Genomic DNA, 23,422 nt, shown 5'->3' with positions numbered 1-23,422 from the left:
CCCTTGTGTCCCTTAGTCACAAAGACCAGGATTGGATGAGTTCTTCAGCCAGTAGGACCAGGTCTAATATCACCGGCTCTTTGATATTTGCACCTTCCTAGCAACAAAAGAATAAGCACATGTTACTTTCACCAAGTTTCCTTTCTGGGATCTGAGGAGATGGGGGAAATGGTGAGGATCTAAGGTAGGCAGGAAGCTGACTTTTCCCCCTGGTTTTGCACTGCAGCATATCACAGGACGGAGTCCATGGTGAACGTGACTGGCAGTCCTGTCTCTCGGGCTGTCATGCGCCACCTGGGCACTGACCCATCTTCAGAGAGGCGTGAAGCGCAGCAGCACAGAGGGATTGTTGTCATCGTCCATGGGCCACCCCGGGCAGGTACGTCAGCTGCAGCCCAGGGCTGCAGGGAGAGGGGGAAGCAGGAGGAATGCGTCCTGGTGGGCCATGGTGCTTAAGGCAAAGTCCTCAGCTGAACAGGAGGTGGAGTAGATCCTCTTGGCTTTAGAATTCAGAGCTTGTACCCACACTCCAGCTGCCTCCCCCATGGCCTCCCCTGGAGGGACACTTGCTTTCCCACTGCCCTTTTAACTTTGAAGTCTTGTTGGAGAGTTTTCCAGGGCCTGTCCCTGTAGTGCCTCCTGTGCCAGTGTCACCAAGCAGTCCCCCTCTCTCTCTCAGGAAAGACAGAGATAGCAGCAGGCCTGTGTCAGTATTATGATGCTGCTTACGTGTCCATTGACACCGTGGTGAAAGAGGCCATGGCCAACGATGGGAGCCCAGCAGGGCTCTGTGCCCGGGAGCTCTGCACCAAGGCTGCCATGGAGCCAAAAGGCAAAGACAAAGGTAATGCTGCTAAGAACCCAGAGCCAGTGCTTCAGAAACCCACCATGACTGTCCACTTCTGCTTACTCACAGCAGCAGTTTTTCAGTCCTTGGGTCTCTTAGGGAACATGGCTGAAGTGCATCTCTGGCTTGTCTAAAAAAGAAAAAAATTCAATTTTAAGGGCTCAGTCAGGGGTTCTTTTGTAGCCCCCTTTGCTGCCATTCTTGGCACATGGTTGTTTTTCTAGGGGTAGTGAACCTGTCTCTTTCCCAAGGATTTGTATTTCCTCAAAGCTGAATCGAGCTTGCTCCTCATGGGCAGCAGGCAGAACTGCTGCCCACTTTAACAAAGAAAAAGCCTTCTGAAGTGGCTCATTAAGCCACAGGAAGACTGACTATGAGTGTAACCTTGCAAACGAGAGGAAGGGAAGGACAGCCTCCCAGAGGAATTTCCAATGAGAGACATGCTCCAGATGAGCTCTTTTCTCCAGAGATTTACCTATGGCCACTGTCAGGTTACACAGCTCGTTGGGCTGTTCTCCATGTGAGACTGGAGACTTCTATGAAACTTCCTGGGCAGTTGGTACCCTGAGCCCTGCAGGGTGAGGCCAGACCTGGCTCAGTGCAGGGGGAAGTTTTGCATTGCTCAGTTTTGAACCTGGCTGGGCTGGGAGCTGGTGGAAGGGAGAAGAGTCTGGGTCCCAACTGGGCTTTTCCCACAAGAAGGATTTAGCTTCAGTGGAGATGGGTGATGCAAGTGGGGCAGGGCTGCAGGTCTCCACAGGAGAATGCTGGATGGGTGCAGTGTATGGAAACAATACTCCTGGAGGACGAATCTTTGGCTTGATCCGCAGGGGAGCTGCCATGCGAGCCGCATCACCTGCGGGCACAGTTGTTAGGAAGGACATGGTGCTGGCTTTAAAATCAAATATGGGATGGTGTGCTTTACCTGCTGGTAGGAGAAGCAGGGAAGGAGATGCTTCTGGGAAACAGTGCTGCCAGTGCCCAGCAGACTGGGGAAAATGTGCTGTGTTCCTTCCAGGGCCCAAGGTTATGCCTGTTGTAGGGAAAGGTGCCTATTTGCTTTACAAAGCTCCCTTGAGCCATCTGTCCCCTGTGCAGGTAAAAAGCCTCAGCTCACTGCTCAGACTAAAAATAAACAAGCCTCTGGGGAAAAGATCAACAGGAATGATGCCAAAGGCAAGAACCTTCCAGCACAAAAGAAGGAGCCAGCCAGCAAACCCGACATAAAGGACACCAAGGTAAACATGATCTGCCCTGGTTGATGCCTGGGACCTTTGCATTGTCTTTGAGATGAGCAGAGGCTCTGTGCCAGCCAGGGCCTGGTATAGTGCCTGGTCCATAGTGCCGTGACTTGGGCTGGGAATGTGCTCTGGCAGACAGCTCCGCTGGTTGTCAGTGGTTTGCTGGCAAAGTGCAGTCCTGGCTAGTGTGGCTGCAGGCAGCGAGCAAAGTGCTGGGAGGCTGCACTGGGGGCTTGCAACCTTGGGTGTCTGCTGGCCAAGGGATGGTCCCTCCAGGACCATCCCCTGGAGCCCCCAGCCTGCACTGCAGGGTTGTTCTAGGTTCCACCAGGGAGGAACCCCAGCTCCAAGCCCAACAGTGGGAGTTGTTCAGGGCTTTCCACCATGGTTTCTTTTCCTTACAATGGTTCACATTGCAGTTCACAGTTTCCACTGCTCCTGCGCCGCAGCAGCTGAACATCATCAGCAGTCATGGGGAAGAGCTGAACTGCTTGAGCTGTGTGCTGCCCAAGGACCTGCTGGTGGACGTCCTCTGTGAGAGGCTGAAGGTGTGTGGGGTGGGGGAAATGGAGACATTCCTGCTTCGGAGAGACAGCACTGGGGTACAACTTGGAGAGGAGGAGGAGGAGGAGGTCTGTACATGCTGCTGGAGGATCCTGGACTGTGTGCAGGGAGCCCTGGGGGAAGCTGCAGCTGCCCTTAGTTGGCAGAGCCTAAGGACAGATCCAAGCTGCTCTTAGCTACTGCACTTGGAACAAGGATAGCTGGTGTCATCTGGGTTTACGGTGCAGCTGCGAGCCCCCTGCGTGCAGTGGCTGACTTACTCTTCCCTTTATTCACAGTGTAAAGACTGCTACAAGGGAGTGGTCTTTGATGGCTTGGAGACCCTCTTTGCAAGCAGCCTGGAATCTTCTCTGCTCTGTGTACTCAGAGCTGTCAAGAATTGTCATCATATCTACATGGTGAACCTGCATCAGGATTATGCTTCTTGGAAAGCCAAGGATGAAGCTGAAAGAAAGAGGAAGGAAGCTGAAAGAGAGAAGGAAGGTGAGATATCTCTTCTCAAATCTTCTCTCTCAAGCCCTCAACCTTATCTCTGTGTATCTGGATTTGCAGCAGAGCTTGTAAGAAATGTTTTTATTAATCTGTTTACCTTCTGCCTCAGTGTAACCAGCACTCATCTCAGAGCTGCAGGAGATCTGAGGTTTAAAGACTCACCTTAATCTCTAACATTAAATCTTGGGCACAAGTGTCAGCTGCTGTAGCTCAGTGACAAACGACTGTCCTCAGCCTTGGTGCACTTAAGCCAGGCAAAGCCCAGGAACCACACTGCCCAGCCATAGTTTGGGGGATTGTCTGAATTCTGGAGCAGGGATATGAGCTCCCCAATATCTCCTGGTATGATAGGCTGGGTCAGGAAAAGCTGTGAATCCTTACAGCTCACCCAGAGCACCCAGCTCTGCTTGCAGTCACTCATGGTTTCTCTTCTGGTTTGTGCTAAAGAACCGCTGCAGGAAAAAGCTATTATGAGGAACACAGAACGTGTCTTGGAAATGGATGAGGACGAGTATGACATCCTCCCTGAGGAGAAAAACCCAGAAGTGGATAAAATAATACTGGAAATGAAGAGTATACAGCCAGAGGGGTGAGTAAGCCTTCCATGGGTTACTGCTCAGGGTCCCTAGAGGGTCTCCCTGCTCCAAGGACTCTGAGCTCAGAGGTGTTGGATAGCAAAGGTCAGAAGCAACACAAGGATGGCCACTCTTAGCTCCCTGGCTACTAAGAGAGAAAGGACCTTCTTCTGTTGAGACAGAACATCATCTTCTCTATTTTAGTGGTGAGCCTCCCAGCTTAGATGCTGCCTGCAGGGAGCTGGGCTCTGGGCTTGCCTTGGCACTGCCTGTAGAAGTCTCTTCAAATCCACTATGCTGATTCGTGCCTTCTTCATCATCTCCCTTCTTCCCCAAAACAGCGGGATTGTGCTATGGGCAGGTGTGGGGCACAGACAAACCCTTGGTTTGGGTCCTGGTCCTGCCACAGATGAAGTCCTTGCAATGCTGAGTTGCCAGGGTTCTCCTTATGGTGGGACACCACCCATAAAAGCTCATGTCCTTTAGGCTCCCCTTCAGCTGCAGCAGTAGGCAAGGACAGGAGAAGTTCTGCTCCAGCCAGGCAGCCCAGCTCAGGACACATAGGCAAAGTGTGGAGCTGGGAGGGGAGGCTGCTTAAAGCAAGCCTGTGCATCAGGACTTCTTTCAGCCCAGGCTGAAGTTGGTTTCATGGGGAGGAGATGGATGAGGCTGCTTCAAATCGTTTCCATGGCAGATAGCACTAGTTTGGCTCAGTCACAGCTGGGTTCCAGCAGGAAATCAGGCTGACAAGAGCTTGTCTTGCAGGAGAGGAGTTCCTGCAGCCTTTGCTTTCTGACTGATAGGATTATTCTCATTAAGGAGCAGGCTATGCCCAGGGAGAAGAGGGCTGAATGAGCAGAGGAAGAATTGTAGGAGGGATAAGCAGATGTTAGCAATCTGTGTTCTGCTTTAAACTGGGAAATCAAGAGACCAAGAGCATTTTCAGGCATCAGCGCAGAGTTGGTGGATCAGCCTTTGGCAGTGGGCTGGGGGTGTCTGGCTGTGCCTTAAGAGGGAGGTTGCAGTCAAGACTTTACAATGGCAAGGCTTAGGTTTGGCTGGTCCTGGAGGTCCCCTTCCACCATTGCGCTCACTTGGGATGTTCCCAACCTCTGTGGGTTGAGGAAGATTCATGGAAATGGTCTCATGGTTCTGCCTGGCCTCAGGGTCAAGGAATGAAGTGCGGGGCCAGCCAGGACTAGCGAGCCCAAGTTTCCGGTGGTGACTTGACACTGCGGTGGAGTCCACAGCTAGCTCAGGGGCAACGCGGTGCCATGAGTGGGGAACAGCCTCCCCCTGAAATGAGGAGAGCTGAACCTTATCTACAGCTCGAATGGTTGTCAGCATCAGGGAGCAGACAAAAGAGGAGAGGGAGGCTTTTGGTGTGTAATTCTGAGGAAGACTTATTCCTTGAAGGGAACAGGGACCAAAGAGCCCTAACACTGGTGTGCTCGGGATTTTGTACAGCACTAGGACCGGGGGTGGGTACAATTTCTGAACCAATAGGGAATCTGGGAGGGAGGAGTGAAAGGAGTGGGGAGTGAAAGGAGGGGAATATAATTCAGGGAACAATGGGAATAAAGGGATGCAGAGGGTAGGTCACATGGACCAATGGGGTGTCCTACATTAGGGAAATTCCAGAGGGGCAGAACTGGCAGGGGAAAGGTTTACAGGAGACTAACAGGGAAGGGTCTAAAAAAGGGGCAGAGTTTACAGGGATGAATAGGGAAGGCACTAGAATACAGGGTGGGGATTACGGTGATTGAAGGGTAAAAAGGGGAGGTATATAACTTGGGAACCGTCTAACTTGGGGAAAAGTAAAATACAGGGATGAACCGGAACAGACCATTGATATTAACTCATCTAACAAGCTATGAAATAAAAACACACCACAACAGTGACTCTCAGCAATGTTTTCTACTTTGTTTGCTGAAGGGAGCTGAAGGAGCTGGCCCAAAAGCTTGAAGAGGAGGCAAAACCTTTAGAGGAGGAAGAGAGGCAGAAGGAGGAAGAGAAGCAGAAGAAGGAAAAGAAGGGTGTCTCCGTGGGGAAGCAGCCTGCAAAACCAGAGAAGAAGGAAACCAAAGCCCCAGAGAAGGGAGAAACTAAAGCCCCAAAGAAGGGGGAAACGAAAGCCCCAGAGGAAGGGAGAACTGAAATCCCAGAGGACCCAGCTGAGATGGAGAAGAACTTGATCTTGAGGTTTCAGATCTATGAGTCATCACAGCAGAACGTCGCAGAGGTTTTCTCCTACTGGGACAGGGTTCAGGGTACCGTGCAGTTACCTGTGATCCAAAAGGGACACAAGTCCCAGCCTTCAGGTGAAAACAAAGGTCTAAATAAGACCAGTAAGCCTCAGGAGAAGGTGAAGAAGCCTGAACATGAACATGGAGGCCAAAGGAGTCTTCAGTCATCTCAGCTGGGGACGCAAAGTGAAGCTGCAGAAGGGGCAGTCAGAGACGAGCATGTCGGGGTGCCATGCCTGGACATCCAGGTCTCAGATCCGAAGGCCATGATCGGGGAGATCCTGTGGGATGGGAAGCTGCCAACGGAAGACCAGGTAGAACCCTGCAAGGCTCAGATCTTGAGCTTGCCGTGGTCGTGGGCCCTGGAGCATTGTGTCCCCCCAGGTGATAATGGCTCAGAGCATTGTCCTGGCCCCTGATGATGTTCCACAATGACTCTGTAGCAACTGTGTGGATGGGGAGGTTATCACCATCCCTCAGCTGGACAGGAAGTGGGAGTGCTTTGTGTACAAGTATCCCATCTGTTCAGAGCTTCCCAGCCTGGAAATCATTATAAACAGTTCCAGGACAGGGCAGCTCATAGTCATTGTTTTCTTCAGCTGAGTCACTTGGGAGAGGTTTCTCTCCCGGTCCTGCTTGTAGCTCTTGCCTCTGCTCTGGAGCCTGCTCACCCCACTGGGCATAACAAAACACTTATACTTCATAAAGGTCAAAAACCCCATTGCCAAAAGCTCAGTGCCTTTAAAGAAGGAGTTGTGAGGATGAAGGTGACAGAAGTACAAGCAGCATTTTCTCTTCTGTTTTAGATGCTGAAACATCTGGGACTGCATCCCAACAGCCCTCCCCTTCCCCCTGCTGCTGTGCTCTCCACAGTCGAGTACCCAGAGGAGTGGCTGGGCCCTGCAGAGCGTGTGGAGCCCTTCACCATTGTGGCACCGGGAGGTGCTGCTGTGGAAGACAATCTGGTGGGTGCTCCAGTGGTGCCGGCACCGAAGGTGCCAGGGCAGGGACCAGGCTAGATGGGGACAAGGGGCACAGGTTGGATGGAAAGAGAGCATTGTGGAGAGGTAGTGAAGATGTGATGGGGCCTCGTGTCTGCAGGTCTCCTTTCTGTCAGGGATGGGACAAAAGAGGCAGCTCTGCTGGAGACAGAGCAGTTCTGTAAGACAAGAGGTAAAAAATCACTTACAACCATGAACTTCCTTTGAGGAGAGGGTGTGAGTGAGAAGGAGTGTCCTAGGCAAAACAAGCACCAATAAGGAAGACCAAGTCCATGGGCAGGTGGACTTATTTATTTATTCTCTCTTCCATTGGTGAAGAAACCCCCATTTTGCTTTCCAGGATGGGGATGTCTCAGGGCTCACCTCTCCCTCCCTTTTCTCTCTCCCCTTAGGCCAAGGCCTCTGATGTGAAGGGCAGTTCTGCTGAGGGCCAACCAAAGACAGGCAAAGCAGCCAGCAGAGACAGCTCTGCAAAGGAGAAGCAGATCTCCACACAGAGAACAGAAAGTCCCCAGGATTCCTCTGCAGCAATATCCAGAAGTGCACTGGAAAGTGCCTCAGTCCCCACAGAATTCCTCAGGTGAGCCACACAGGAGGAGGTGATGTCTCTGCTTCTTTGGTCCTCTTGCCAAACAAGGTCCATCGTCCCCAGCTCCACAGCGACCCGGTGCCAGTGCCTCCATGGGATGGCGAGTGCACCCTCCTCGCTTCGTTTGCTCCTCAGCAATGTCTGAAGCCTCCTCTTTAATTGCCAGGCTGAAACGGTACCGGTGGATAGTGCCTGCCCACGGTGAGGTGGACCTGAAGGTCCACTTCTCTGCCAAAAAGCCAAGGATGTTTGAGCAGACACTGAGGTTTGAGCTCGTGCAGTCGAAGCGCCAGTACGAGCTGCCCTGCAGTGGCACTGGCCTGTACCCCAGCATCAGCCTGAACCCACGGTAAGGCTGGCCCCTGGCAGCCTCCCACACCACAGCTGCTCCTGAACCACAGCCAGGGCTGCCCCTTGGGGCTTCTGGCCTGGGCAGATCGTGCTGCCTGAGGTCGCCCAGCACCTCCTCCTGTGCTGGGAGCTGGGAAGGCAGATGGTACCTCAGCCACCAGGAAGGGTTATGGCTTTCTGACTACATTTCCTACTCAGAGCATCTCATAGCTCCTCCTTCCCCACTTTCTCTGCCCAGGGTGGTGTTTCCACAGTGGAGGGAGACCATGGAGGAAGATGAAATCATCTTCAAGGAATATGTTGAGAGCACAAAGCAATTCCACTTTGGACCACTGCTGTGTGGGAAATCAAGAGAATGGTATGTGCTCCCTGCTGGGCCTTGTACTTTTCTGGACATGCCTGGAGAGACAGGCTGTCCTGGTGGCACCATCCAGGGCAGTCCCGGGCAGAGTCCTGGGAGACACATGGGTTTGAAGGACCACAGATGTGAACTTGAACAGATAAGAGGCAAATGAGCCTTGGAGGAGCTGCTCTCCCTGCCCAGTGGGTGCCTTGGTGGCTGCCTTGGTGGCCAGAGCCGCATGCTGCTGCCAGTCCAAAGGTGATTCAGGGGCACCTTCTGTCCCCCTCCACATCTCAGCTTCACCCCTTAGGAAATTAACTTGGTGATTTTTGAAGTGCTTTGAGCTCTGCAGGTAGCCTGATCTAGCAATTATTCTGTAGATGGTTTTGTAAACCTTTCATTAATCTGTAATTATTAATAAGATTTTATGGTTGACCTGCCAATGGGTGTTGGGGTGCGGGGGTCTGTTGTTGTCGGGCCTCACTCCCTGATTGGGATGGCCCGGAAAGGTAGAAAAGTCTCTCCTCCAACCCGAGCTTCCAAAGAAAGGCTCAGTAGTCTTCAGTCGTCCGGTCTCAAGGTAGTTTATTGTATGTTATCTAAAAGATTTCTCCCTGAGCTGCTGCGGTCCGTTCAGCAGTCAGGCAAAGGCACACTCCGACACCCAGGGGGCTGGTGCCCTCTTTTATAACATATATTACGTATTAGATGTTTACAGTTTTCCCCCAATGCCCATCACCTATATTGAACGGTGACTTTCTACTCTAAACCAATCTGTGAGTGCCAACATCACCAAGAACATGGAGGTTAGGAAGGAGAAAGAAAGAGGACAGGGCACACCCAAATTCCTCCATCTTAGAACTTCTGCCCCCCATGTACAAAACTCAGACCCCTCTGTACAAGGCCTAAAATCCCCCTGTACAGCACTCAAAATTTCTTCCTCTCACTTTGTGACTACTTCTACTATGATATCTAAACTTTTGTGATTTCTTGTTCTATCTTAAAAGTTGGTAAATTGTTCCATGGATCAGGTTCAAAGCCACAGGGGTCTGTGGCTGCATTCCAGGGTCTCAAATGCTTTTGACCTGGGCCCGGAACATCCAAGAGTGTCCAAGGGACATTCTGGGTTCTGACATTGGAGGGAACGTACAGCAGGAATTACATTTTCCTGTAATGACATTGCATCCTCACTGCTGGATAAAGTCTGCCTAAACATATTGCCATTGAAGCTATTGTGTATTTCTACTTTTACTGTCACTCGTTTTTATAATAATATTTAAGTTCTTGTCTCTATAGGAACTCTGGAGGGCTAGGTCTATTTTGACAACCCAAGGAAATGAAATCAAAATAATTTAAAAAAACAGACAATCATTAGCCAGATTGATGGATGGTCTGGGATTTCTGTTTGCCTCTTTTACCCTTTCACTCCAAAGTCATTTCCACACCTGAGAGAAGAGTCATTTGTTATCTTTTTGCTATCCTCTTGGGAATTGTTGCTTTATATTTCTTTCTCAGACTTTGAGCTAACCCATGAAGTTCAAAGCAGTTTCATGACTTTTATGAAAAAGATTAGCTAACCTCTTTTTCCAAAAGCCTTTCTTTATACCCTGCAGGGAAGGCATCCCAAGAAAGAAGGGGAAAGAACCCATGTGCCTGGTGTGCTGTTATTTTTCTAGGCACCTTTGAATTTATGTTGTATTAAAAACTCTCAAAGTGGCCTGAGCATCATCAGGCTTCTGGGCTGGAGGCACCAAGTCCAGGGGAAGGCATCAGAGTAAGGCAAGAATGAGCACACGCCCATGCCCCTGACTGGGATCCATTTCCCTCACTTGTTTGTTAGAGCAGGGTCTTGCAGCACCACTTCCTCGGGTGCACACGGTGCTCTCCTTGATGTGTGGCAAAGGCAACAGTCTGCTCTGCAGCCTTTTCCGTTTTTGTGGACAGGTACGAGGCCCAGAACTGTCCCAGCAACTCGGAGAATATAACCATCCTCAACAACTCCCCCGTGGACGCAGAGGTCCAGTTCTCCTTTGAGAATGCTGGGGAAGCAGAGACGTTCCTTTTGGACCCTCCCAGCATGGCACTGAAACCAAAGGAGAAGCAGGTAGGAGAAGGGCAGGCAGAGCAGTGGCCTGGGGCCATAGAAGTACCCAGAGGCTGCTCCCCCTCCTCTCACACAGAGCTCTTTTGATTTCTTTCTGTGTGGCTGGGCCCAGGAGCTGACCATTTGGGCATACCCCACTTCCCCTGGCTTCCTGGAAGACAGACTCATCTGCAGCATTGGGAAGAACCCGGACCCAGTGGTCTTCAGCCTGTGCTGCCGCGGGGTGCACATGAAGCTGGACGTCAGCCCCCTGGAGCTGTCTTTTGACAAGCTGCTTCTGCACAGGTCAGTCATCCCACAAGCACTCCAAAACTTGTGACAAAGAGAAAACGTTTGACTCTGGTTTCCAGGGCACGGATGGAGCTGCTCCAAGGTGCATTCAGTGGCGAGGCTGGTGTGAGCATCCAGCAGCTGATGCCAAGTGCCTTCCTGTCTCTGCAGGACTGACAGCAGGACCTTGGTCCTGAGAAACAACACCCTGCTGCCCATGGCCTGGCAGCTCAGTGGGCTGGATGACCTTGTTGAGGACTTCTCCTTGTCACAAGATAACGGCACCATCGATCCCCGCTCAGAGTTTGAAGTGACAGTGCATTTCGAGGCCGGGCAGATTGGCAGCATTAAGAAGAGCCTCCGACTAGAGGTGAGAGGGGCTGTGCCCTGCCTGGCAGAGCAGGGCACAGTGAGCAGCCGTGTGCTCCTAGGGACAGGGTCAGGAAGAGCTGCACCTGACAGACACAAGGGTGCTTCTGCCTCTACACAGCGTTTGCCAAAACGTGCAGTGCATCCACATCCCCCCAGATAACCTGACGCTGCATCCTGAGCCTGTACCACAACCACCTTGTCCCTGTGAATGGTTGAAGGTTGTTGTGTGGTTGTACAGACTGCAGTGTGTTCTCTACATTCCTCCTGGACTTTGTCTAAAGCTCTTGCACAGTGCAACAAACTCTCCCTGTGGGATTTTGTTCCCCATGGTTTATGGGCTGCATTTCAGAGAGGGTGCTAGGTGATTGGAGAGGGTTGTCAATGCCACCTGCTCTGAGACATCTCACACTTCTTGTGGTTGTTCTTACATCCCTGTGCCTCTCAAGGATGCTTCAGCAGCAACATTCCCTGCTGTGAGAGTGCAGAGTTGGGTTGATAGGGTTTTTTACTGCAGCAGAATCCCACTGGGGCAGCCCATGAGATGAACAGGTTAGCAAAGCTTGGGAGTCCTCCAACGCTTGTGAAGCCGGGGAGGCCATAGGGGAAGCAGCCAGCAGAGACAAGGACTTACAGGCTGTCTACCAAAAGAATAATCTGACCAGTCTTTGTTTCTTGCTGCCTCAGGTTTCAGATACAGAAAACATCCTGGGGATTGTTCAAACTGAAAACATCGAAATCTCTGCAGAGGTCTATGACATTTCTCTGAGCCTCGATATGCCTGAAGGTCAGTGGATACTTCCCAAACAAAGCAGTCCAGGTGCACTGCATTACCTTGGGAGGTGGGCAACCAAAGCACTTGGGATGGGATGGGATGGGATGTCAGTGCACTGACAGCCTTAAGTCTCTCCCCTCTGAACTTTGAAGTGTGCAGCTCCATGTGCAGATTGGATTTGGGGGCTTTGAAGCAACAGTGACGTGAACAGGCAGTTGGCAACCCCCACAGGCTCAGCACAGCGTATAAAGTAATTGGATTTATGCTTGGAAGTGAGGAAATGGGAGCCGAGCTCATTAGCTGCTGAGCCTGCAGATATTTTGAGTGGGAAGAGAAAGGGCAGACAAGTAGCTGGAAAACACTTCCAAGAATGGAAACTTGCTGAAAAGGGTTTTGTGCCGAGACCTCCATGTAGCTTGTGACCTGGTGTATTCTGCAGCAGCTCACAAATGCCACAAAAACTGTGTTTGACCTTGGTCTGTGGGTTTTCTGCAGGTCCAGATGGAAGCTTGGAATTTGGAACCATTCACGTCCTGGATAATGTGAAGAAGGTCCTGAGTCTGAAGAACAAAGGGGTATACAACATTGAGTACAGGTGAGTCCAGCTGCCTGGTAGTGAGCATTTCCTCAGGTTCCCAGGCCTGTGTTCTCCCTCTGTCAATGGCTAGAACCTGTTTCCATGCTGGCTACCTCATGGTAAATACAAAACCTGGGCTCTCTAATCTCAATTATTCTACCAGAGAATCTAGCCCCAAACCAGCAGTTCTTCACAGCTCAGCTGGAGCCCAAAGGAGAGCCCCAGAAATTTCAGCCACTGAAATGCTGAGATTCATTGCCTTTCTTTGATGGTCACCTCCTTTCTCTTTCTGAGACTCTGTAAAGGAGTGAATGAAAAATTTGGGTCTCAAGGTTTCTTGCAGTAACCTCGTGATTGTCTGCACTCTCTGTCAAGATCCAGGATTCCCTGAGCAGAGATGGACTCTCCCTTTTCTTTTTTTCTGGTCCTATGCAAAGTCCTGGCTGTGCTGGTGGCACCTATACTTTTAACTGCAGAGATCTCCATTCCTTCCCTTTCTCCCCAGTTTCATGCTGAAGGGTGCAGGTCCCAGGATGCAAAACGTGGCATCCTACTTCACTGTTGAGCCTCAGTCAGGCATGCTGACTGCCTCCCAGCCTGATGTGAATATTGAGATGCTCTTCCACCCCACAAGTGAAATCCTCCTCAAGAACAAGCCCATCCTGTACTGCCAGGTGAGCTGCCTGGGCCAGGCTGCGTTATCACACGGTGTTCTGGGAGCATATACAGGATAGGTGTCTAACGGAAGGAGAGCTTTAACTGGAGAATCCCTCTCCTACGTACACAAACAAAGGCTTTCAAAACCATTTGGGAGGCTTCCTTAGTGCAGCTGAGAATCTGACTCTGGAGGAGGTCCTTAAACAGGGAGGGGTAAACAGATGGAGGCTGGGGGCTGGGGTAGAGGCTGGCCTCTTTGCTTTGTTTACCACCCTTCCTGTGGACACAGGTGATAGATGCCAGCTCAGGTGAAGGAGGCCGGGCTGTTGCCAACATCCCAGTGAAGGTGTCAGCAAAAGCTGAGTACAGCAAGTACAGCATTGAGCCTGCCTCACCCACCGACTTTGGTAGCATGATCAAGGGCACCAAGAAGACCCGGACTCTTGTGCTGAAGAACAAAGGCATGGTCAACTTCAAATTCCACATCCGCCAAGCACCCGAGGATGCATTTGCCTTGGAAAGCAAAAGGTAGGAGAAGCCCTGCACCACCCTTCCTGTCTGAGGAGGCACCACCCCACAGCTGGTATATGGCAGGCAGCCAAAGCTATCATCCATTGGCATCCCTGGCTTGGGGAAAGGGAGCAAAAAAATGTCTCGGCATCCCAATGTGTAGTGCAAAGCTGGTGATAAAGCTGCTCTGTCCAGCAATGGGAGCTGCAGGCTGCTCTCTGGGAGCCATCAGGAGCAGGAAGGCTTTCCTCTGTGAGGAGGAAGGCCAGCTTTGGCCTCAGAGAAAGGCAGGGGAGCTCAGCGTGACAGATATCTTTGCTTTCTCCCCTCAGTTCAAAGCAAGGGGAATCTGCTCCATTGGCTACAAAACTCTCAACAGGAAGGAAATCGAGCTCTTCAACACAGGTGAGTGACTCCTGCTCCCCAGCAGGGCTGCTGCAGGGGATGTGAGAAGATGCTGCTGTGCCCAGGCTGGGGGCTCATTGCCACAGGGTGGGACGTGGTCTGCAGGATGGAGTCCAGTATCTGTTCCGTCCCACTGAGAGTCCTGTACCCTGGCTCTGACCTGGAGCTGTAGGGTCAACAGAGGTCCTGTGCTTGGTAGCTGCGAGCCAGCATAGGTCTGTGAACACCTCAGAAGCAAAAACATTCCCCACTGAACTCCCAGTCCACAGAGTTCAGACAACATTGCTTTTTCTTTTTCCCGGTCCCCTACCTCTTTCCTATCATTTCTCACAGCTATTTCTGTTCTCCTGTAATACCTCTGGAGGCTGAAGGATCACAGCTACCACCTTCATTCTTTACATTCAAACTCCTTTCTCTCTGCCACTTGGGACAGGCTTGCAGCTCCTCTTGGCTTGTGGCTCTCAGCCTGGGGCTGCCTTTGGGCCGTGGAGTCATCCTTCCCTGCCCTGGGACGGGGTGCTTGGGCCCAGCTGGAGGCCAAGGCAGGACATACTCCTTGCTGGGGTGCTCAAGGCACAGCTATTAGCCATCAGCCTCTCCTGGAACTTCTTCTGCAGGGTCACCTCAATCTTGGCATGTTCACGGTTTCCCCCTGCTCCGGCTCCATTGGTCCGTGGGGCCAGCAGATGATCAAAGTGGAATGCCTCGCAGGGCAGGAGGGGACATGTGAGGAGCAGCTCTACATTGACATCACGGGCAGAGACCCCAAGGACAATCCCCTCGGCATTCCCTTTACCCTGATTGCCGAGTCCTGCCTCCCAGGTACCTACTGCCCACAGTTCCCTTGGTCACACCTGCTGCTGATCAGCACCTAAACGTGCTGCTTGGATAGAGAGGCATGCTAGCCCTGGTGTCTGTCCCACCTTAAAATCCTCAGAGGTTCCAGCCCTCTTCAGGTCCACCAGTGGACTCATCCCTCCCAGGCTGAGAGGGATGCATGGAAGGATAAAAGGAAAGCAATGCTCTCTAAGGCTGAGGTTGACTGAGCTCCATCCTCACAGCCAGCTCCCCCACCCAAGGCTGGGTTTATCAGTCACCCAGGCAGAAAGGGCTTATCAAGCCTTCTGAGAGGCCAGCAGGGTCCAGACAAATTCATCAGGGAGGCTTCTCCATGCTCATCCCTCTGGTCTGTCCACAGCACTTGTTGAAGATGTCACGTTAATCTTCAAGGAGTACCTGATCTGCAGCAGCACCGACCTCAGCCACAAGCTGCAGTCGGTGAAAGGCACCGGCCTGTTCGTCAGAGATGAGAACAGATTCATCTTCAACAAGGTTCTGGTTGGGCAAGAGGCTGAAGCTCATTTCAGGATCTACAATGCAAGCCATCTGCCATGTGACGTGGTCTTCTCCATCAAACCCCTGCCTGGAGAGGTAAGAACAGGAGGCCAAGGTGATGGTTGCCCTCTAAAGGCTGTGTGAGAGCCTGCTTTGTTCTCCAGATGCATTGCTTCCTGTGGCCCAGACTAGGCTAGCTCAGTGCAGGTCGAACTGCAGGAGAGAGCAGCAGAGCCAGGGAACAGTTGTGTGGAATTCTGCATGTCTCGGGCAAGGTTTTGGCTCACACCTCTGGGTCTTCGGTGGGAGAAGTGAATCCTTCAGAACCTCTCTTGGAAGCACACTCGGAGAGGGGCTGTTATGAATTGACATGTCAGGGCTCAAAGCAGAGCATTTCCTCAGGCTCCCTGGCTTTTCCTTCTCCTTGAAGGCCAGTTCTAGGTTATTGCAGGGTCTTCCATGCAGTGCCTACCTCCCATATAGGCTAGGGCAGCTGCCAACACTCAAAACACACAATGCTTTAGCATCTCCTGGGAGGGAGAGAGCCTGCCCAGGGAAGCAGGAAGGAAGACACAGTGTCTGGGGCTGTTCTCAGTAATGCATTTATGTATAAAACTGTGTCATGTTGAAAGGTGTTTTCTCCTAACACTGCTCTCTGGGTTCCCCCAAGGAAAAGAGCCCTATCAACAACATTTTCAAGTTGGATCCAGTCAAGGCGTCCGTTCCTGGCTCATCCTGTGCTGTTGCGAGGGTGACCTTCACCCCACCAGACGAGCAGAACTACAACTGCACTTTCAATGCTTCCCTTGACATCCCAAATGGGTAACTGACCCTGTGAAATAATGGGGGAGGCCTCACTGATAGCTGCCTCTCCACTGGGAAGGCACAGACCTCTTGTTAGCTCTAATGCTTTCAGTAGCCTTAGGCAGAGTACTTGGCATGAGATGATCTGGGAGTAACTCTTAGATAGAGCAGAAAAATGAGGCTGATGGTTTATTCTGTATGAGAAACTATGAAGACAGGGAAATACTAGGTAGCCAGTTGGAAGTTACTGAGATGTGCTGCAGCTGAGCTGGGCGTTTCCAAGGACAAAGGCTTAGATGAAGCAGTTTCTGTGCCAGCAAGTCAGCAGGCACATTTTCCTCTTTGTTTCTGTAAAATTAAGTGATCCTTTGTGATTCCCTGGCATTCATTGAGCTGTTTTATGTCAGTGATTGGAGCTGGTATGAAAGAGGAGCCTAGTTCCTCTGCCCTGGGACCTGTGTACTGGGGCTTTGACTTGCCCTTCATCAACACTTTAGTGGCTGAATTGGAACAAGAGAAGTCTAATTGCTAATAAGCAATTGCTTTTTTACTGTTCTTGGAAATGATCTTTACTGATGGTGACGATGATTTATTTTTGCCTTCTTGCTTTTGTACTGGTTTCATGCTGTACTTTTGCTTGTTGCATAAGTCTCTCCTGGCTGCAGCCAAGAGATTTGCCATATCTCATCTGGTGCCTCACTATTTACCTGCTGTACTGCATGATTCAATTAAGTGAAATTATTTTTAACGGTTATTGTGGAAGGCTCTGGCTCTTTGGAGCAGATTCCTCTTGTGAATGGCCCTGAGCGGATTGGGAAGAGGCTGGTGGGGGGGCTGTGTTGTGGGGTACAGGAGCACCAGGCAGGGAAAACACTGTGGGTGGCCCTTGCTGCTTCACTTGCCCAGTGAGAAATGGGTTAGTGCCAGCTGAAATTGTTTCTGTGCCTCTCCTGCAGCTCTGCGGAAATTAAACCCAAAATCCTGACCTTCACCATCAGCGGGAAGGGGCACGAGCCGCAGCTGACAGTCGTGTGCCCGAGTGCTCGCAGCAAGAGGGGAAACGCCGTGCTGCGCTTCAAGAGGCTCCGGCTGGGGGATTCAGAGACGCTGCCCCTGGTCGTCCGTAACAATGGCATCATACCTGTCAAGGTGAGGAGGACCTGCTCAAGGAATGGTCTGGTTTGGGAACAAGTGCTTGTGGCACAGGGGAAGGCTCCCAAAAAACATGACAGAGCTGGGAAGAGGTGTCAGAAATTCTTTTTAAGCGAGTAACTGACATCTGTTCTCCAAGAAGGGAGTTCTTGGAAATTTTCCATCCAGTCTTTCTTCTTTAAGTTGAACACAAGAAAGGTGGTGGAGTATTTTCCCCCGTCTCTCAGGTCTCCTTCTGTTCTCATGGACATGTGTGATTTCCCAGTTCCACTAGATTGTATTTGATCCCCGTTTCCTACATTTTAAGTAGACTTAGATGTGGTTTCGTTCATGTGGTTACATTCTGCTCATTACTTTCTGTCCTGTTTGCTTGTGTATCAGTTCTATCCAGATGCCTCTGAACACCCTTTTTTCCAGGCTGGTTTGATTTAACTTCTGTGCTAAGTGCTGCTTGTAGTGGAAGAGGTGCTGGGTTCCCATGTGGGACCAGCAGCACTGCGGTGTCAGTTCCTGTGCCATCCTGTACTCACCAGTATCGTTGTGCTCTGGGTTCCCTTTTCTCAGTTTATGTTACACCTGGAGGATGAGCATGGAGCGTTCTTCTTGAAAGGCAGGACCTCCACACAGAGGATATTCCACACTGGAGATGTGGAAGAGGAGGACTCCATTGGAAACGGTAAATTCATTAACCATGAAGTGTGATCATGCACAGAGGGAAAATGTGGGCCCTGCTCTTGGCTTCTCTGAGCAGCAGCCAGATGTTAGGCACAGTTTCTTTTCTTGGGCTCTCTGTCTCCCAAGCTTTTCTTGGGGACTTTTTGCAGGGTCTCCTCCGAGCAAGCTGTAGGAAGTTCTGTTCTTCTAGACATGGTGGGTTGAGTTGTGGGCGACTGTCACTACCTCAGTGGACCCTCTGAGGTATTTGCTGCATGTGGGAAGGTACCAGCCTGAACAGACACAGCCCTTAAGCACACAGCCAGCCAGCAGAAACCAAAAGCACTCTTTGGCTCAGCTTTGCATATGGCTGGAGCTGGCTGGAAGCAGATGGAATGAGGGCTGGGCATCAGCCTGAGGTTAAGCTGCTTAAGTGGTGCTGTGTCTGGAGGTGGCAGTCTTGTGAACATAGGAAGAAGGTCTGGAGCCACTGGGGGTAGAACCTGTGCTTAGAAGGCAGCGGGTTTCAACCTCTTATTCCTCATCTATCCTATGGAAATATTTCCTCTGTGCAGCTGTATCACTTAACTCTGATTTCCATTGCTGTGCAGAGAGCAAGCCCACAAAGAAGTCTTTCTTCTTTCTGCGTCACGGGCAATCAACAAAGTTTGATGTCATTTTCAAACCCACCCTGGCTCAACGTCTGGAAGGGAAGATTTGTCTGTTAGTGGGGGACATCTGCATGACCCTAATAGAGCTGGTTGGTGAAGGCCACAAGGATGAATTCACCCTCAGTGGATTAGAGGAAGACACCCAGGAGAGGAATGCTAAGAGCAGTCTGAAGAAAGACATCATTGACGGTAAGAGAGGAGAGGCTGCCAAGGTGTAGCAAGGAAGAGGAAAATGTCTGATCATGTGTGTCCTCCCTCTAGCCAGGCCTGGGCTGTCACCCACGGGACTTGGTGGCCTGTGGGGGTGGCAGCCATGCATGCAGAGCAGTGTGTGCTGTGCTGCACGTCACTGGCTTAGGGATGTGTCAGGGTGTTTTCCTGGAAGTGGTGGGATGGGGAACTGCCTGGGGAACTCCCTCCAGAGGGAGGAAGGCTTGGAGCAAGGAAGCTTTGAACATGTAGGTGTCTGTGCACGTGAGGGGAGCAGGTGGAGCTCCCTGAATGCTGAGATCTCTTGCTCTCCTCCTTAACAGCTGTCAGAGTGAATCACATCCAGTTTGGGCACTGTCATATCGGGAAGCCCTGCCGCAGGACCTTCACCATCACCAACCACACCCGTACAAAGGTCATGCGCTTTGAGTGGGAGGCAGACGCCCCATTCCAGTTCTCCCCCAAGGTGAGCGTGGACTGCTCTGCCTTTTCCCGTGTCTCAAGCCCTGCCCTGGTGTTCCCGGGAGCTGACAGGGAACCCTCACATACCAGTGATAGCCCGTTGCAGTGCCACGTAGGAAATGCAGCCCCTGGCTTGGCTGGGCCAAGGCTGCCAGCCTTGCAGAAAAGGCTTCATGTTATGGGAGGTGGCACCTTCTGTTCATACTTCTGTCTATCAAACTTCACATAAATCCACTCTGAGGTGCAGATTCCTGGCACAGCTGCTCACCACATCAATCCCTTTTGCTGACAGTCTTGGCCTTGGCAGCGCTTCCAGTTTGGTCTTGACTCCCTGATTCTCCCTAGGTGGGACACCTCCATCCTGGCTGTGCCAAGAACATCACAGTGATCTTGAAATCAGATGACTCAGCCACCTTCAGGGGGCACCTTGTGAAATGTAAAGTGACCAGGATCAACTTTGAGCTGCCACGAAAGAAGGTTCCTGACTGGGATGACCAAATGTGCATTGTCACGTGGAAGGATACCACCAGGAAAGACCCGGCAGCCAGGTGGCCTAAAAAAGAGAAGGTAAGAAGCAAAATGGCAAAAAAAAAGCCAATCCAGCTTTTACAAAAAGAACCACCAGAACACCATCACTGCTGGCTGAGCAGCTCCTGCTTCCTGTGGACACTGGACAGCTGTGAGGTTCACCAGCAGTGCATTCCAGGGGAGAGGTGGATGCACAGTGACCAGATACACTCACACAAGAGAGGGGGAAGCCTTTTGACAAGAGACCTTTAGCCACGCACAAACCATCAGTCTGTGCCACAAGCACAAGTGTTGCAGCCCATGTTGAATGGGGGGCAATGTTTTATTATTTTATCCCATTTTATGGTGTTAGGAATCTCTTCACCTCATTTGGTGCCTTTTCACCAACAAGGAGTTAAGTCTGCTGCACTCTGTCTCTTCTTTTCTGCTTTGATCAGTGGGTAGAAACAACTACTGTAGCAGAGCAGTCCCAATTTTGTCATCTTTCCAGGGAAGTAAAAGTGAATGGTCCTTTCTAGTCCCTCTATGAGGCTGATCTTGGAGGCCAGAAGATTCCCTTCTCAGCCTGACCTTCTGGGCTCTGCTCAGTGATTCCTCCCTTCTCTGTTTGCAGGTGGTCAAGATAGCCCCAGAACCGGCTCACACTGTGATGGAGGAGAGCAGCCAGGAGGTCGAGGTGTACCTCAGTGCCGTTGTTACCTACACCCAGTTCGAGCTGAACACGACCATGGTTCAGTTCGGTGATACCTCGCCCTTCCAGACAAGGACAGCCATGTGAGTACTGGAGGCCAAGCAGGGCCCTGCGAGCGGGAGCTGCCTTTGCCCAGGGCTGGCCCAGTGCCTGCTTCCCAGAACTCTCCCCCAGCCCAAAGCGACACAGGCCCTTTTACGTGCACGCAAAGCCAAGCGGGAGATGGTGGGCAGGAGAGGCTCAATGCTGCCATACCTTTCTGCTGAGAACAGCCATGGGTTTGCTTTCACTGCATGTCACCTGTCCTCATCTGCTCAAGAATGTGTCTGCAGTCAAACCAAGACCTAAAGTCCAGAGTAAGCCCCTTAGCTTTGATGTCCTGGGCACCATGTTGGCCCCTTCCTCTTAAACTGCTGGACTTTGAAATACTTTCTTGGGCCACCCAGGACAGCAGTCTGAGCATGGCAGAGTTGCCTGGGGAAGAAGATGCTCCTCAGCAGAAAGTAGTACCAGGAGTCCATCAGACAATGTTACTGTACTATTTGTTTATATTTATTGGATATTTTTTGTTATTCCTCCTTCTTGCTTTTCAGTTTCAGACTATGCAACACGGGGAAGGTAGCCCTGGAATACTCCTGGGAGAAAGCTGCAGACAGTGAAGCAGTGAAGGAGTCATCCTCAACGGCTCTGACAAGTAAGGGCATTTCACTTGGTAGCTGAGGGCCTGGGGAGAAGACTCTGCCACTTCACTCCAAAATATGAATTGCTTTTTCATCCTTGTCCACACATCCACTTTCATCAGCATCTTCCCAGCGACAGCTGGAGAGTTTTCTCCTTGTCCCCATCTGCCTTTCAGCCCCTTCTGTTCTTGCTCTGCCACTTCTGCTCTGCAAAGGACTGAGCCAGGCTCTGGGGAGAGCCATGTGCTGGGTCAGGACTGGGAAGGGGGACGTCATGTCATCCCTTTGAGAAGTCTGAGACTGGGAAAAACAATGGTGTAACAAGTGAGCTGACCTGTAGCCACTGTCTGTGTGCAGTTCCCCACTCCAGGGCAAATGCAAAGTCACTGTCTAAAACCAACTCTCCTGTGCTTTGGTGCAGGAGTGTGTGCTGCAGGCAGAGACTCTGCTCCCAGACGCTCTATTTCCTGCTAAAAGTACTTGGCCAGGGATGCTCCAAGTGCATCCCAGCTCTCTTCCACCTACCTGCACAGGAGGCAGAGTTGCTGGGAACACAGGATTTTGTCATTGAAAGGTGTCCTCTTCCTCTCTGCAGGTCAGTTCCTCTCTGCTGCTGTAAGGCGTTGCATAAAGCTGCTGCATCGTTTTGGGTGGCAGAAGAAGCATCCTTTTGAAACTCATCCTTCTGAGCTGCGGCAGCTGCAGCAGCTTGCCAAGCAGCAGCAGGATTCCAAGCAGCAGCTGCAGCAGCCTGAGCAGCAGGACTGTTCCAAGAACCTATTCTATTCAAAGCATGTCGGTTCCTCCCTGGAAATCTTCGCAGATGTCATCCATGACCTGCCACTATTCTCCATCAACCCCTACCATGGCATCCTTGCTCCTGGCCAGAAGCAGACCTTTCACGTGCAGTTCTCCCCAAAGTGCGCGGGGATGTTTCAGACCACCATACTGTGCAGGTGGGAAATGTCTACACACTTGCCAACTCATGCTTCTGATGGGTATCACTGAGTGATCACAGGGTGGGACTGGGTGGAAGGGACCACAGTAGGTCATCTGGTCCTACTTCCCTGCTCAAGCGGGGTCATCCCAGAGCACATGGCACAGGGTTGTGTCCAGAGGGCTCTGGAATAATTTCAGTGAGGGACACTCCACACCCTCTCTGGGCAAGCTGTCACCTACACAGGAAAGTTCTTCCTCAGGTTCAGGTGGCATTTCCTGTTCAGGTTCTGCCCATTGCCTCTCATCCTATTGCTGGGCATCACCAAGCACAGCCTGCTTCATCCCCTAACACCCTCCCATCAGTCCCTCTGACTGGGATGGGGAGGTGGGCCTGCAGACAGGCAGCCCCAGAGACGGCAGAAACACCCACAGGAGCACAGAAAGATCATCACCTGGCCTTGGTAGGGAGACACTGGGAAAAGACACTGTATGAAGCATCAGTCTCCTGGAGGGTTGCAAAATCTGGAACGAGAGGTCTGGGGACCAGCCAGTCCCTAGCTCTGCTTCCTTTTGGAACAAGCAAGGCCTGCTTCTCTACATGGAACCCCGTGTGCTGTCGTTGGTCCCCAGGCACTTAACTGGTCATGTTCCTGTCCTTGTACCTCTGCAGCCTCTGTGCAGCGAGTGCAGTTATTTAATTTGCTGCTTGCTGCTTGCACAGAGGGAGGATGCAACACTGCGTGCTCTGCAAGGAGAGAAAAAAGCAGCTGGCTGGGAATGTTCGTCTGGTTAATACCAGTTCCTTTCTTCCTAGGATTCCTAACCTGAATCCGGCTCAGAAGATGGGGCAGGTGATTTTGAAAGGCAGAGCCTTGGAGCAGAAGAGTCTTCGTGAACCATTACAGCAGACAGGGAAAGGCCAGGGACCCAAGAAGGAGGTGCTCTGAAAACCAACACCCGAGAGAGAGCATTTGTGTCAGCTGGAGCATCTGGCAGGAGCTGGCAACATCGTACCTTCTGCTGCTGATGGTCTCCCACCCTACACCAGAGACCTCTGCAGCTACCCTGCCAAGCTCCAGTGAACACCTCTAGCTCATCTTTTAATTACCTACATTAATTACCTACTTGTTCATTAGATTGATAGTTAATTGACAGTTAATTAATAATTGTCAATTATTTGTTAATTGTTGATAAACAATCATTAATAAATCCCTACGTGTCAGCTTGTCTTGGTTTGAAAGACAGGTGTTTGCAGGACCTCTCTGGAATGGAGAATGTCACCCCCTTCCCTCCAAATTACTGTAACTTCAAAATTAAGGGGCTTTCAGGCAAAGATATGGGAAAAGGAGTAACAGTTCTTTGCCACTATGTACAACAAGG

At 51.3% G+C, this 23,422-nt stretch overlaps 1 protein-coding gene and 1 long non-coding RNA gene across 2 annotated transcripts in view; both read left to right on the top strand.

Annotated features, from left to right (window-relative positions):
* Positions 1-23,159, top strand: part of LOC137467913 (hydrocephalus-inducing protein homolog) — a 71,006-nt gene extending 47,847 nt beyond the window's left edge. Inside the window, exons 33-61 of the mRNA XM_068179331.1 lie at positions 1,946-2,085; positions 2,508-2,636; positions 2,931-3,135; positions 3,592-3,733; positions 5,655-6,279; positions 6,772-6,930; positions 7,359-7,546; positions 7,722-7,904; positions 8,145-8,264; positions 10,194-10,353; positions 10,466-10,638; positions 10,795-10,993; positions 11,680-11,779; positions 12,263-12,362; positions 12,850-13,018; positions 13,291-13,529; positions 13,844-13,916; positions 14,534-14,738; positions 15,115-15,347; positions 15,922-16,073; positions 17,012-17,204; positions 17,772-17,903; positions 18,334-18,721; positions 19,066-19,208; positions 19,550-19,771; positions 20,346-20,506; positions 21,017-21,117; positions 21,699-22,059; positions 22,857-23,159. Of these exons, the coding sequence (XP_068035432.1) occupies positions 1,946-2,085; positions 2,508-2,636; positions 2,931-3,135; positions 3,592-3,733; positions 5,655-6,279; positions 6,772-6,930; positions 7,359-7,546; positions 7,722-7,904; positions 8,145-8,264; positions 10,194-10,353; positions 10,466-10,638; positions 10,795-10,993; positions 11,680-11,779; positions 12,263-12,362; positions 12,850-13,018; positions 13,291-13,529; positions 13,844-13,916; positions 14,534-14,738; positions 15,115-15,347; positions 15,922-16,073; positions 17,012-17,204; positions 17,772-17,903; positions 18,334-18,721; positions 19,066-19,208; positions 19,550-19,771; positions 20,346-20,506; positions 21,017-21,117; positions 21,699-22,059; positions 22,857-22,989 (5,528 nt within the window). The 3' untranslated portion in view covers positions 22,990-23,159. The remainder of the gene's footprint in view (positions 1-1,945; positions 2,086-2,507; positions 2,637-2,930; positions 3,136-3,591; positions 3,734-5,654; positions 6,280-6,771; positions 6,931-7,358; positions 7,547-7,721; positions 7,905-8,144; positions 8,265-10,193; positions 10,354-10,465; positions 10,639-10,794; positions 10,994-11,679; positions 11,780-12,262; positions 12,363-12,849; positions 13,019-13,290; positions 13,530-13,843; positions 13,917-14,533; positions 14,739-15,114; positions 15,348-15,921; positions 16,074-17,011; positions 17,205-17,771; positions 17,904-18,333; positions 18,722-19,065; positions 19,209-19,549; positions 19,772-20,345; positions 20,507-21,016; positions 21,118-21,698; positions 22,060-22,856) is intronic.
* LOC137467918 (uncharacterized) lies at positions 241-767 on the top strand. The gene is made up of 2 exons (XR_010995662.1): positions 241-379; positions 680-767. It is a non-coding gene; the product is annotated as an uncharacterized lncRNA (long non-coding RNA).
* Positions 23,160-23,422: the final 263 nt, after the last annotated feature.

This window comes from Anomalospiza imberbis, unplaced genomic scaffold (genome assembly GCF_031753505.1).
Source record: "Anomalospiza imberbis isolate Cuckoo-Finch-1a 21T00152 unplaced genomic scaffold, ASM3175350v1 scaffold_87, whole genome shotgun sequence".
Taxonomy (NCBI): domain Eukaryota; kingdom Metazoa; phylum Chordata; class Aves; order Passeriformes; family Viduidae; genus Anomalospiza; species Anomalospiza imberbis.
This window is presented reverse-complemented; position numbering and strand designations above follow the sequence as displayed.